This window comes from Phoxinus phoxinus, assembly GCF_949152265.1.
Source record: "Phoxinus phoxinus genome assembly, chromosome: 2".
In the NCBI taxonomy this organism is placed as follows: Eukaryota; Metazoa; Chordata; class Actinopteri; order Cypriniformes; family Leuciscidae; genus Phoxinus; species Phoxinus phoxinus.
In genome coordinates this window covers 45,600,165-45,614,631 of record NC_136877.1, presented here as the reverse complement: position 1 = coordinate 45,614,631, position 14,467 = coordinate 45,600,165, and the positions used below count along the sequence as shown (strand labels likewise).

The following is a 14,467-nucleotide window of genomic DNA, read 5'->3' as shown; positions in this document are numbered from 1 at the left end:
GACAAGTAAGTGGCGTTAGCTAGCTATCGTCGGCATCCGTGTAGTGTAAACAAGCATTAACAGCATTTATATTGGTTAAATGTACATTAAATATTAGCTAATGTTCAGATGTAAAGTAGCTACACGGTTTAAAGTATCCCTTGGTAAATCAGCCTCTGCCGGGTAGAAAGTGGCATTTATCAAAAATAAATGATAAAATTATAAATCTTTACCCGGACAAGTGACTTTTGTGCATGGACAAGTGAAACATAAATGTACTTGTCCAAAGGACAAGTGCCTCAAAAAGTGTCAAATGTCAAACCCTGACTCTTTGATTATATTCATTCTTATCGCTTATGTTATGATGCACTTCATAAAGAAAGTTAAAGGGCAACTTTCACTCTAATGGCAGTTTATGCTTGCATATGTTGATTGACAAGTTTGCTTTTGGAGCATGTGCATTGGTTCTGTTTGTTTTGCAGTTGCACTACATTTATAGCAATTACAGACTGAATTAAGATAAATGTGTGGTTCTGTACGGTCTATTCTCTTGTCCATGTAGACTCCAGGAAATGAGCTACTTTAACTGGGCATTTCCCTCAATAAACAAACCAAAAAAAACAAATTTACTGTATGTCTCCACTGGTTAGGTAATGTTATTCAAAACTTGGAGATCTCACCCGGAGAATTTGTTTTTGTTGTCCTCATGACTAGCAGTCAGTGATTGGTAGACAGGTTTGTTAGGTTGGGACGGTTAAAGCACAACAGGTTGGGTCTGTTTTGGCTCGTAAAACTTTTGCCCTGAGATTACATACTTGACTGAAGACTTTAAGAGTGAAAGATTAAAAATACTTTCTACTTATCTTAGACTGGAAATAATGGAACTGTAGATTACCATGGTTTCCAATTAAATGTCAATTTAGTGTGAATTATTGACATTTAAAGACAATTCTTATGTCTATATTTAATTATTTACTTATCTTACCTTGCAGTACTTACTTTTTTACCTTGCAGTATACAGTAAATATAAAAAGTCTACACACCCCTGTTAAAACTGCCGTTTTTGTGATGTAAAATATAAAACATAGATATATCATATCATAACTTTTGCTCCTTAATGTAAAAAATTACAACCTCTTCGATGCCACTGAAAACCAAAGTGAGAAAAACATTTAAAAAAATAAAAACTTGAAATACCCAACTGCATAAGTGTGCACAGTCACACCCTTTTATAATATGTGGCTGTGTTCATTATGGACTACTTGCACTGAGCTTCGTGATGCACTTTCGTTTTAAAATAGCACAAAAATACATTTTCAGTGAAGGGAGAAGAGATATTCTGATGATTACAGTGTAAAGAATTTCCCAAACTCAACGGATCGTGAAGTTTTAAAGGGGTCATGACATGGGTTTTTTTATTTTATTATTATGTTCCCTTAGGTGTAATTATAGTATTACTATAGTTTTTTTTACAAAAAACTTTTAAAATGTAGTGATTTATTACCTTTTCCCACCCTGTTTCTCATCCTCTGATTCAAACAGTCTGTTTTGGGGGTGTTTCCCCTTTAAGAGTTCAGTGCTAACGCCCACTGTTATGATTGGCTAACGTCAGTGCCTATGCATCAATTATTAACGCCCCCAGCCAGAGGATTTGCGGATTCGGCGCAACTGTTTAATAGCGGGTGATGCATGCGAAGCGATGGCTCTTGCAATGATAAAACCTTATATGTTTGAGCCGGAATCAGAGGAAAATGAACCATGACCACAACAACGAAGACTGGATCAGCCCGTGTCCACATGGAAAGTGAAACTATTTTGAATTAATAAAAAAATTGTAACCCGAGACACTTGAAAACGGATTATTGTTGCCTAATTATCCTATAGCTTAATTTGCTAACAGTTTAACATTATTTAACTAATTTCAATGAAATGATAGGGTGTACCACGGACAAAAATGCATGCACAGGCCATATTTGAAGATGCAGCATTGATAAAGGCAACATTTTTTATTTTCTATCACATGTAGGCCTAACGTACTAGACAGGCGACATATTTTCAAGATTCTCTTATACAAATGTGTTTATATTAACCAGTGATAAAAAGTAAGTTTGCAACGTCGTTTTGAGCCCAGAATAGTCGGCACGGACTTATCTTTGAGCAACAGTTTTCTAGCAAAGCCAGCATCATATTGGGATTTTTTCTCAAAACAGTAATCCTTATAATGTATAGAGCAAACACTTACATTAACACTGCCGTGACTGGGACGTCCGCAAAAAATAAAGTGCATCCATTTTCCCCTGACGTCTGGATCTTTCGCAGCGTATTCATAGATGTTGTTTGTCCACAGCCAGGAACAGCACATCTGCGGCATCGTAATTTCCCTGTACACAGACCCACTCGCTGTCCGTCGACTGAACACTTGTGAGGCGCACAGCGCGCGGGCGCGACAATGATACGAAATGAGCGTAGTTGCCTTGCGCTTAAAGCGTAGTTGTCTTGTGCTGGAGGCGGTCATATGCAAACGCTGGTACGTCACTTCGTACCGTGACGTCACTTCTTACCATGGATCCAGAACGAGCTGTATTTAGAGCTTGATTTAAATAAATGATTCGTTTATAATGGGGAGGACGTCTTAAGCTATGAAACTTGCAGGACGTTTTAATGGTACTAAGACCTCTTATATACCAAAAGATCAAGGCAAATTTGGTTTCTCATGTCATGACCCCTTTAATCTGATCTGAGACGTCAAGCCACCTTTACAGAGATAATACAGGAAAATAATGCAACAACGTTTGATTCGGCCATACAGCAGATCTAGAAGAAAATATTGTTATAGTGCAGTTTAAGTAAGTTCAGTGATGGTTAATTTTTGTTGTAAAAAAGTTATTAATTTAGTTAATTTCTACTGTCAAACCAAAAATTATTCCGACACCAGATATAATTTTTTAGATTTTACTGGGTGCAGGACACTATAGTTCATTTATGTAAGTGTTGATAGCAAAATAAAGTAAACGGTGACACATTATACCCAAACATTCTTCACACAGTAGACTAACAGTAAAATTTATACAAATGTGGGACCAAAAATTATTCAAACACTTTGACCTGACCATGTTTTGCTTAAGTGTTTTTTCTAAAGCTAATGCTAATTCTTAATTGCTAATGCAACCTTTTTACACCACAGACTGAACAAAATTAAGCATTGCTTGGTAATTGGTTGACCTAAATTGGTATTATCTAATTGTGTACTTCAATTTAACATCTGAAAACTGACAGCTATTCAACCTAATTAATTTGTGAGACAGTCTAACAGAAGAATTAGCCTGGTCCTAGCAGACTCTCGTACATTTCATTTGTACAGAGAGTCTGGCCTCTCTCCATTGACAAGCGTTAACTTCCTTGAAGGCGGGTACTCTGTTGAAGTTTAAAACTATTGGATCTGCCCAGAGCCACTCTGGATCTGCCATAAACAATCGCTAACGTTTGGTCATGACGCACAACTAGCACACAACCTCAACGTCATCGTTCTCAGCCACTCCCTCTGTTCGCTGATTGGACTGGTAAAAAATTGACCGGAGAAAACCCAAGAATAAACCCAGACGACGCACTGAAGAAAAAAGAAAATTGAGCGGTATACATAGGAAAGTGGAGCCAGGCTACAGAAGAATGGCCAAGACCAGAGAAATATCAACTGATTTGATAACTCTGAGTTCTTGTCATATTTTATTACCATTTTCTAAACTACAGCGAATAAACTGTGATAATGTGAGAAATGTTGAAGGTGTCTGAATAGATTTTGATTTGACTGTATATATAGCCGCTCTGGAGAAAACAGTGATGTCATCGTCCAGCTCAGTTCAGTTTTCATATAATGGTGTTGATGCAGGCAGATCAATCATATTGTTGATGGTATATTAAATGTCCCCAACTAAGCAAGCCAAAAGCATCATTTATCATTGTCAATCATTTTAATATATGTAATTTCATTCAAATATTTTAAAAGACTGGAATAAGAGCACCAGCAATCCTTTTTATCAGTCAAATTAGTTTAAAAATGTAAAGTCAACAACTGGCACGTAATATGATCAGTAAGAGAAAACACAGTTTATGAGGAGACGAGCACTGGACTGCTGCAGGCTAGTGGGGGAAATATTTATTTATTATTCAGAATGCACAGTAGGAAAGAAAAAAAAATTATATATAGGAACATTTCATCAGGTTCAAGATCATTCTTGTGAACGCAAAGAAAATGATTCATTGTTTTAATTAATTGACAGCCGTAAAACGTAGTAATAATCTGCGTTCTCATCAGTGCTGCACGATTAATCATATCGCAATCGCGATGTCAAGCTTATGCGATTACATGACGCCAAATGCTGAGATTATGTGAAATAGATCAATTTGGGCTGTCAACGTTAACGATGCAATACATTTTTGTCCAGTTTAACGCGTTAAGATATTTATTTAACGCAATTAACGCAGCATCCGTTTATTTTTGTTATCCTTTGGCTAGTGTTACATTATATGACCCCGCTCTTATTCATGCAAATGCTTTTAAACCATTCATGTGCGACAGGACAAAAGATTGCGCTGCCTGTGAATGTCCTGACTGTGACACACACACACACACACACACAGACAGATACGCGCCAGTATACAGTTCTCTTACAATAACACACAAAATTATGCTAAAATGTCCGTTTTGTCGAGTATCTTCATAACATAAGAGCAGTCTTATGATGAACGTAAAGAGTTGTGAGAGAATGAGGCGCGTGTGAGATCTCTGTCAGCAGCGGCGGGTCTTAAAGAGACAGCAGCCAATAAAGCTTTCTGTCAGTAAAGTTAATCAAAGAACAAAGGGAACAGAGAAAATTACTCGCTCTTGACTAAAGAACTTTTATAGCTTTAATAAGGATTAGTCTATATTTAATTTATAATTTATGCAGTGCGGACTGTTTGATAACTTTTATTCAATTTCGGTATATGTCCTAGGCCTACCTGTTAGACAGGTAGGTGAAGGTGACATTTATTTTTTACTATTGTACTATTGAAACAAATAACTAGTTTGCAGTAATGTCAAAGATGTCAATATTGAATTTTGTAAAAAAATATATATATATATATATTTTAGTTTGAAAACAGTGCATTTAGTTGTTGTTTCTAGTTTGAGTTGAGAAATACACATTTCAGTCTTATCACTAATCTGTGTGTGCATTTTACTTCAGAACCAAGCAAGTTGACTCTTGAAACCATTTGTGTATTATATCGCAATCGCAATATTGACCTTAATAATCGCAATATGACATTTTCCCCAAATCGTGCAGCCCTAGTTCTCATGTATGCGCTGAACGCTGTGACCGGAAACTCCCGAGTTGTAATAAGTATGTGGAAGTAGTTGTGCAAGTAGTTCAATAACTAATCATCAAGCTCATGTGAAATACTGTAGTACACATCTGTCTCTGATTCACTTTTTTTTTGCGAGTTTGCGAAGCATCAGCCGTATCTCATTGTTGGAAGTTGCCGCACAGGTGAGAGCTACGAAAACATTTCCAAGGGATTAGATATACCACGGAACAAAGTAAAGAAGACAGCTATCAGCTAGAATTGCACAACAGGGACATTATCAAGAACACATCATCCCTTTAAAATTGATGAGAATACAAAGAGAAAACTGGTCAGGGAGGCTGTCAAGAGGCCTAGAGCAACCGCTCTTTCCGGGAAGTACTGCTCCCTACATAAGTGAAAGTGACATGTGAAGGCCTCATATGGTGGTAACCCATACTCAGAATTTGTCCTCTGCATTTAACCCATCAAAGTTAGTCCCCACACATAGTGAACACACCCACAGGGGGAAAGGGCACTGGGCAGCCATTTTGCTGTGACGCCTGGGGAATGTGCGCCACATGTGACAACCCGTATTCTCATTCCCATCTGCCTATGGGCTGTGGGGCAGGGGGCAAAACACCTTTTCTGGCTAAAGGCGGTTGTACACTGCACGTTTGGACACTTGGGCAGTCATGAGCCATTGCATCCGTTACAAGTCAATTAACCTGATAATCATGTAAAAACATCTGGTCAAGTCAAATCACCTTTATTTATACAGCGCTTTATACAATACAGATTATTTCAAAGCAGCTTTACAGTGATAAACAGGAACATGAGGAATTCCAGCTAAAGTCAGTTCAGTGTTGATTCAGTTCCGTTGTAAAGATAATGATTTATTAAATTAGTTAATTTAAATTTTTTTTTTACTTTTTTTGACATCTTTGACATTTCTTAATACCACATAAATATAACTACAAGCCGAGTACATTTCCAGACACATACCTCCCCTCCCCCCTTTCCGTTATATAAGTTTATACTTATTTTTTTTCTCTCTTCTTCATTTTTTTTTTTTTTTTTTGCTTTTGTCCCTGCAGCTATCATTCATACATACACATAGGCATACACTATCGACACCCATGCATAACATTTCTAAACCTTTTTTCCCCCTCAAATACCCTTTTTTATTTTATGTTTTAAGAGAATTTGCTCAAGATCATTCTATTCAATAATAATTATACGTTCTCGTGTTTGCCAATTGTGTTGTCCCCTTGTTGTTTGTCTGTCACCTTGTCGTGTCTTATGTTACGTGTTACACTTTGTACGTGGTGCTATAATACCTCCCCTTATGTACCCAGGGACTCACAAAACTGGGTGAATGGTTATGCACTATATATAAACCTATTGTCTGTATTATAATATATTGTGTATACAGTTTGCTGTATTAAAAATAAAGTTGTCCTCCGAAGAGGTGGCAGGCCAAAAAAAAATAAAAAATTAATTTCATTTCATGCATTTTGCGGGACAGTCCCAAAATTGGGAGCTTTGTCTTGCGTATCTCGCAAGCAGTGTTGTGGGTAACGCGTTATAAAGTAACGCGTTAGAGTACTCTAATTACCTTTTTCATGAAATGTGTAACTTAACGCGTTAGTTTTGTGCGTTAAGTAATCAGTAACTTCGTTATTTAAAAAAAAAAGTAATCCGTTATTTTAAGGAAAGGAAAATCCCGAATAAAATAATTTCCCCAGGATCAAGACCCTGCAGCGAACCCGGGGAGAGGCTTTTCAGCCTCGGGAGTCTCGTTTACATGCGCTTCATTAAAGGGATAGTTCACTTTAAAATTAAAATTCTGTCATCATTTACTCACCCTCAAGTTGTTTCAAACCTGTATTAATTTATTTCTTCTGCTGAACACAAAGAAAGATATTTTGAAGAATGTCAGTAACCAAACAGTAGTCTGTACCCATTGACTTCCATAGTATTTTTTTTTCCTACTATGGAAGTCAATGATAAATAAATAATAAATAAATAAAACGCTATGTGGAATAGCCTATTGATGACTGTCTTTCCTGTTATTGTTATCCTGCAGTGTTAATTTAGTCGGATGACTGACGTTATTCATTGCCAGGAGTCACGACTTCTAGGTGCATTTAAAGGGGGCCGTGTCTGTCAATCAAGCTGCAGCATGTGTGAGGCGCTGCAAACGGCTTTTAATTTTTGGTAATGCATGAGTACTCTAACGCGTTACTTTTATGAATAGATAACGCTGTAACGTAACTGATTACTTTTAATTGATGGTAACGTTGTAACCTAATTAACTACTTTCCAAAGTAACTATACCCAACACTGCTCGCAAGACATAAATAGTGTCCCGCATTTCAGTTATGTCTGTATAACAACCCCAAGAGCTGCTCAAATTGATGATTTAAAGCATATAATCACCCATTCATAGATCTAGCCGATGTGACGTGGTTGTGTATGATTTGGCAATAGGGGACAGCCTAACAAAAATCTGGTCAAAATCTCCCTGAATTTTTTTCGACATTGTCGGGAGGTGCTCGTAACCTAGTCATCTCGGCTCGTAATTCCTGTCGCACAATGTGAGCCGCGACCATATACGAGCATCAACGATTTCCACAGGATTTCTCCTGAGAGAAAAAACACCTGCGAGCTCATATGACTGAAGTATGCCCGGCTGCAAAAACATATGTGACCCGCTCTGGCCAAATGAGTCGGAAGTCCATTTTAAGATATGGGCCGATTATGTGGAAAAACAATGAAATAATAGATTTTTTTTTATTTTTATAATCTCCCAAAGTTTCGTAGTCCAGATAATTGAGTAAATGTATTTAAATGACTATTAAAGTTTACAGAGTTATACTAAATTCGCTGGAAATTAACGTTGTTTTTCTCAACTCCTCTCGTCACCTCTGCTAGAAGATCTCCTCAGAAAGATTCAATATTATTAATTTGAGAAATGTCGTGTTATATATTAATGTCTTTGGTCAAATTAAGCTGTAAAATAAATTGTTTATCCCTTTAAATGCAATAGATTTTGAAAGATATCAACAAAAAACGGGCAAAAATCGTTAAAAGCGATTTTCTCAGGTTTTCAATTGGAAAAAGAGGGCAGACGACCATAATTCAAATGTGTATATCTTTACAACCATTCAAGGTATGACTTTGAATAGGATATCATTTGAAAGCTTATGGTCTCCTCTGTCCGTTAATACCAAAATCTCAATTTTGAAATTTGGGTCACTAGATCGTTTCGCTTTATAAGGCCTCAATGTATCGTCAGAACCCACGGGTATTCATTTTGCTTTGCCTGTAGCCTGTTTTTTTTTTTTTTACTCTTAATCCCTTAAGCGACACCCCCGGTTTTGTGAATAGACATGAAAATGCACATTCCGAACTTAAATGGTTGTAATTCAAGAATGCGTTGGAACATAGATGTAAGATTGGTCTTGTTTTAATAAATAAAACAATGTATTAATAAATTGAGAAAGTTAAACAGAAAAAAAGTTATAGAAGTTTGAGTTTATGAAAATGTACAATGTTAAATATTTAATTATTCATATTTTATATAAAATATATATTTTCAAAACCTGGAGGACTCTAAAAATGCAAAAAAATCAAAGGCAAAAATCTGAACAAGTTGTGTTTCAAATTTTAGGTTGATATCTCAAAAAAGAAAAAGCTTTCAGTGAGATTTGGTTTGGGCGCAGTACCACACTTTTTTACTAGTTGACATTACTGCCCATATAAGGGAGGGCGCCTCCATTTCCATATGTTGTTTGAGTGATCTGAACCATTATTTTTACAATTTTCATACAATTTATGAAGTAGACATCCTATTCAGAAGTAGTATTGGAAGTTTGGCAGATTTTGAAATGAATTCAACCTCTAAGAAACACAAAAATAAATCGCTGCCACATCACAAATGGTGAATCTGTTGTTATTTTTTTCTTTATATTTAAAACATTTTCAGACCTTTTTTGTTAAAAGAATAGAATGGATGCTATCTTTTGAACTCTTGGCATGAAAACAAACTGAGGTTTCTACCATTCTTTCATGATTTTTCATGTTCATCCCTATTTCAAAATAAAGGTCAGAACACGCCTAAGGAGTATGAAAATATTCTTGTTGCAAATTGATAAATCACGGCTCCTCTGTAATGAGTTTTGAAAATCAGTCAATATGTAAACTAGAGATTGTAAGCTTTCAAATGATATATAGTTTGTCATGATTAGTTTAGGTTTAGTATAGAATATTACTGTTTTAAATATGTAACGGACATGTCCCTGCTCTGGATATACAACCGCTGAGGAACATCTTTGGTTTTAATGAGAAGAAAATTATAAACTATACGAGGGCAGATTAGAACCCAGAACCTCTGGCACGCTTAACAAAACTTCTACCACCAGACTATTAGGACAAATGAATATTTAAATCAGATCTACATATTTATTCACTAATGTAAATACTCGAGAGATTAACACTTTATTGTAGTATAGTAGATGAAACTATCACATTAAACATGAGTTCTATGTCAATGAATTAAACTCAATGTACTGAAAGTGATTTCTGGACATCATAATTGTATTTTTTGTGCATTTATTATTGTACATTTCTGATTGTGGGAACATTCTCCACCCGCGCACACACACACACACACACCTGCCCCACCCAATTTTTTAAAAAAAGTTGCGCCACTGTACATTGCAATGCAATCCTTAGGCAGTTGTTCTGCATGTGAATTTTATGCAATGAACAGGCAGTTCTCATGAGCTTACTTTTTCACACACACACACACACACACACAGACACACACACACACACACACATACATACACACATCCTCTTTAATATCATTATTTTAAATATGCTTGGAAGCACCTTTACTTTCAACACAGCACTCATACTGACACAACAGAATAGCTTTATAAAGACCTTTGTTAATAGATTACTTCCCCTGTTACTCAGTTGTTTAGACTAAATGAGAATGTGGTAATTTATTGCAAAATAATTTAGTCACTGGTTAAACATGTCCTCAAACGTTTTAACCAAAGTAATTGGTTGTAAAATGCTTCTTTTTTCTTTTTTGTATTGCTGTCCTCTTCTTACTTCTTCCGCTTCTAACGTGTCTCTGTTTTTCTTCCTTATGCTGCCATGTCCTATAGATTGAGCTCTAGGTAACCGCTTTTGTTGCCAAAAGTATTTGTCTTATTTTCTTTTATTTGTGCATGCAGTCGCTAAAGTATATCCTATGATTATGTACTGTATAATTGTGTGTGTGTGTGTGTGTGTGTGTGTGTGTGTGTGTGTGTGTGTGTGTGTGTGTGTGTGTGTGTGTGTGTGTGTGTGTGTGTGTGTGTGTGTGTGTGTGTGTGTGTGTGTGTGTGTGTGTGTGTGTGTGTGTGTGTGTGTGTGTGTGTGTGTGTGTGTGTGTGTGTGTGTGTGTGTGTGTGTGTGTGTGTGTGTGTGTGTGAGAGAACATGTTATCAGCTAATTACGTGAATCCATTTTTCCGTTACATTTCGAAATCCTTATCTTGTTCTCATCTTCCGCCGCTCAGATCTTCCAGGAGGATATGATGCGCTCCCTGCTGCAGAACTCTCTCCATGTGTTCCATGCGATCAGTGGAACCTCCACCTGATCTAGAACCTCCACCTGATCTAGAACCTCACACCTGAATGTACAGATCAAGACGCCGGGCCTTCAACAAGCATCCCATCAGAGGACAAGAATGTCTGCGTCTTTGCCACGACTTACTTGTTGTGTACAGCTAGCGCACATCGCTTTTACAATTCATTTTAAAGGACACAACCCCACTCTTATCGTGTTTGTCTCGATCGAGGCTCACATTACCAAGCTTTTTTTATTATTATTGTTTCGACCTTTACGCTCTGATCATTATGGAAGCTTATTTCCACCACATGAGAAAAACATCATGCTTTGGTCAATCATAATTCGGACATAAAAGGACATAATTATGATGACTTTAAAGGGTGAAATTGACTAGAAAGCCATAATAATGCAATAAAAAAGTCTAAATTATGGCATTAAGTACGGAGCCCTTAAAGGGACATCGTGATGGAAAAAATATTTCAATGCTTTGCGCTCTCTCGCAAAGAACGCAAACATTTTGAGAGCAAACTCATTTTCTCAGGGATTGAAATATTTTTTTTCCCATCTCATATTTTTTCAATGGCCATGTATACCTTTAGGGGCTCCGTATGAGATACCAGTCATTATGAGATTAAAAAGTGTCATAACCTCATAATTATGACTTAGTATTTCATAATTAGGATTATACCAAATACCAAAGCATGATTTTTGGGCTTCCATAATATATTCACCCATCTCTATATGACATGATTTATTTTTTATTTATTTTTTCATATTTTTGGAAATATGCTTCATTTAAGTAAAATGCGGTTCCAATGCCATTGCATTTTGTCTGTAAATTTTCTCTGTGTTGTACAATCTATGTTTTTTATCCCGGCCAAACTGTCCATCTAAACGTGCCGTGTATCACCCGGCCGGCACACCGAAGATCAAGTGGACGTTTCCATATCAAATGGCTTTTACATTGACAGTTTTACTTCCTTGAAATGTCAGATGATCTTAAAGTCTAAAGCTGAATCTTTGTGCTGAATGATGAAATTCACAATTGTAAAAAAGCCATAAACGTGACGACAGTAGAGCGTGACGCACACATTTTCTGCGGCTTTGGTTCAGGAAGTAGTTTTGCCATTCATTTTCTCCATTTATCTTATTTAAAAATTCGGTTATAAGATTCAAACCCAACCAACTATAGCTTCAAGGTGAATCGCAACATTACAAACTTGTGTATATATATTTGGAAGGTACAATTTTTTTTTTTTATAGTTTTTTTATATTATGTAATCAAGTCAATCAAACAATGGTACAATGAAAATGTGACTTTTAATAATTGAATTATTCACTGAACAAAATAATCACCTTAATTGCCCTTATTTATGCTCGTTGCCTGGTGCAAACTGAATGTTGTGTAATTTGAGAGAAACATGGGTGGCTTTTTGAGAGGACAGTGTTGCCAACTGTATGTGGTCAAATCATATCGTCTCTCTTCCCTATTTTCAGTCGTAGACATCAACACTGTCTGGCTACCATCAGTACATCAAATAGCAGCCATCTGGAGTTAAAACGATAGAATATAAATATATATATATATATGCAAAGCTTTTTAAAATGAATGCACACCCCAGATAGTAGAGAACAACTGACTTTATGGGCAGGAATGATATAATCCAGAATGTAACAGCATAGATATTGATATCCAGATATGATTCACAACCTATCCAGGGCTAATTTATTCACACACAAAAATGCTGTTAAAACTTATGACCTTTCTGCACTGAATATGCAAATTGCAAACAGAGGATATGTAGATTTATACAGGAAGCGTGTGTGTGTGTGTGTGTGTGTGTGTGTGTGTGTATGGAAGCGTCTACAGTATTGACACAGCAGTATTTGCTAGCAGTTTTCATCTTTTACATGTCTGCGATCACTAGTTTAGTAATAAAGTCATCTTCTGATCAACAATGGACAATGAATTTTCTAGAAAGAGGATAGCATGAGACAAGCTGCCATTTCCGAAGTTCGCGTTCATTATTTCCTTCAAGTAATGTCAGCATAATAATGAATGAATGTTTTTTTCTTCTCCTCTGTGGTCTGTAGTTCATAAGATAAACTAAATATTTCAACAACAACAAAAAAGTATTTGGTGGTGTTTATTTTGAGCTGTTTTCCCATAACTGCATGCTATATTTATACACACACTCACACATACTGTGGGTAACCACACACAAAAAAATATTTTGATACAATCTGTGACCCTTGTCAGTAAAACATGTTTCAGACTCCATTTGTTCTTTAATACCAAAGAGAAATTGATACCTTTGCATTGGACACATTAAACATCTTTTAAAACCATTTCCATATAATGTATGTCCATGATGGCATTTAACACAATTCATGTTGATGTCTGCTTTCTGAGAGAGACACTGGAGGTGATAAATATCATATCTGACTGACAAGTGTACATTAAATATCACCTTTTACGGTTAACTGTCATGACTAACGCATGTCAGAGTCATATACCATAAAACAATATCTATGTCGAAATCAAAGACAACATGACAGTTATGTCTTGCACAATGATTTGTACGAGAAAATGTTGTGTACTGCTGGAGAAATACAGACGTTGTTGACAACGAGGTCTTGGCATGAAAACTGTATGTTTGACTTTTATGTGGTTTAAACATTAATAACTTTGCGTCGAAGCAGAGTTTACCGTTTCAGAAATGTACAAATAACAATGGCTACTTTAAATGGTATTATTGCAACCAATTCCTTCATTTACTCCATTTCAAGCTAATCTTTACGATTTTAAACATTCTATCAGGATTCTTTAAGGAATGTATAAGTGTCCATTACGTTGTGCAATCGAAAGGGTTGACTATTTAAGATTAGGCTTTCCCTTTCTGACTTTTATTTATTGATTTATTTAAAGCTGAAGTTCAGATTACTTTTTGGTTAAAATAAACAAAAATCAATTATTGAGAAAGTTCATTAAAAAAAAATCATATGTCAACTGTCTCCCTTAAAGTCTTACAATTATTTACATGTATTTATATTGCATTTATTTATTTCTTTATTTAGTCATATGTGGGTAGACTGTACTGTAAACACAATTTTTTTACTCATCTCTATTTTTATTTTTAAAAAAATTATATCACGTTGCACTGGAAGCCTGGCAAAGGTGTCCTGGCAAAACCTACATTATGGGAACAAAATGTTCCCACAAAAAGCTGTGAATATCCGAAATCTTGTACTTGTGAGGACATGTTTTGGTCCCCATGAGGAAAACGGCTTATAAATCATACTAAGTGATGTTTTTTGATAATGTAAAAATTGGGGAAAGAATAGAATATACAGTTTGTACAGTATAAAAATAATTTTCTCTATGCAAAGTCCCCATAAAACATGTAAACACAACGTGTGTGTGTGTGTGTGTGTGTGTGTGTGAGAGAGAGAGAGAGAGAGAGAGAGAGAGAGAGAGAGAGAGAGAGAGAGAGAGAGAGAGAGAGAGAGAGAGAGAGAGAGAGATTTGGTGTGA

The 14,467-nt window shown here is 36.0% G+C and overlaps 1 protein-coding gene across 4 annotated transcripts in view; it reads left to right on the top strand.

Moving 5' to 3' along the window:
* The window catches only part of dock11 (dedicator of cytokinesis 11), a 102,674-nt gene extending 89,615 nt beyond the window's left edge, over positions 1-13,059 (top strand). For all 4 annotated transcript variants that reach the window (XM_079585268.1, XM_079585266.1, XM_079585267.1 and 1 more), the window contains one exon: positions 10,880-13,059. In XM_079585268.1, the coding sequence (XP_079441394.1) occupies positions 10,880-10,960 (81 nt within the window). In that variant the 3' untranslated portion in view covers positions 10,961-13,059. The remainder of the gene's footprint in view (positions 1-10,879) is intronic.
* Positions 13,060-14,467: the final 1,408 nt, after the last annotated feature.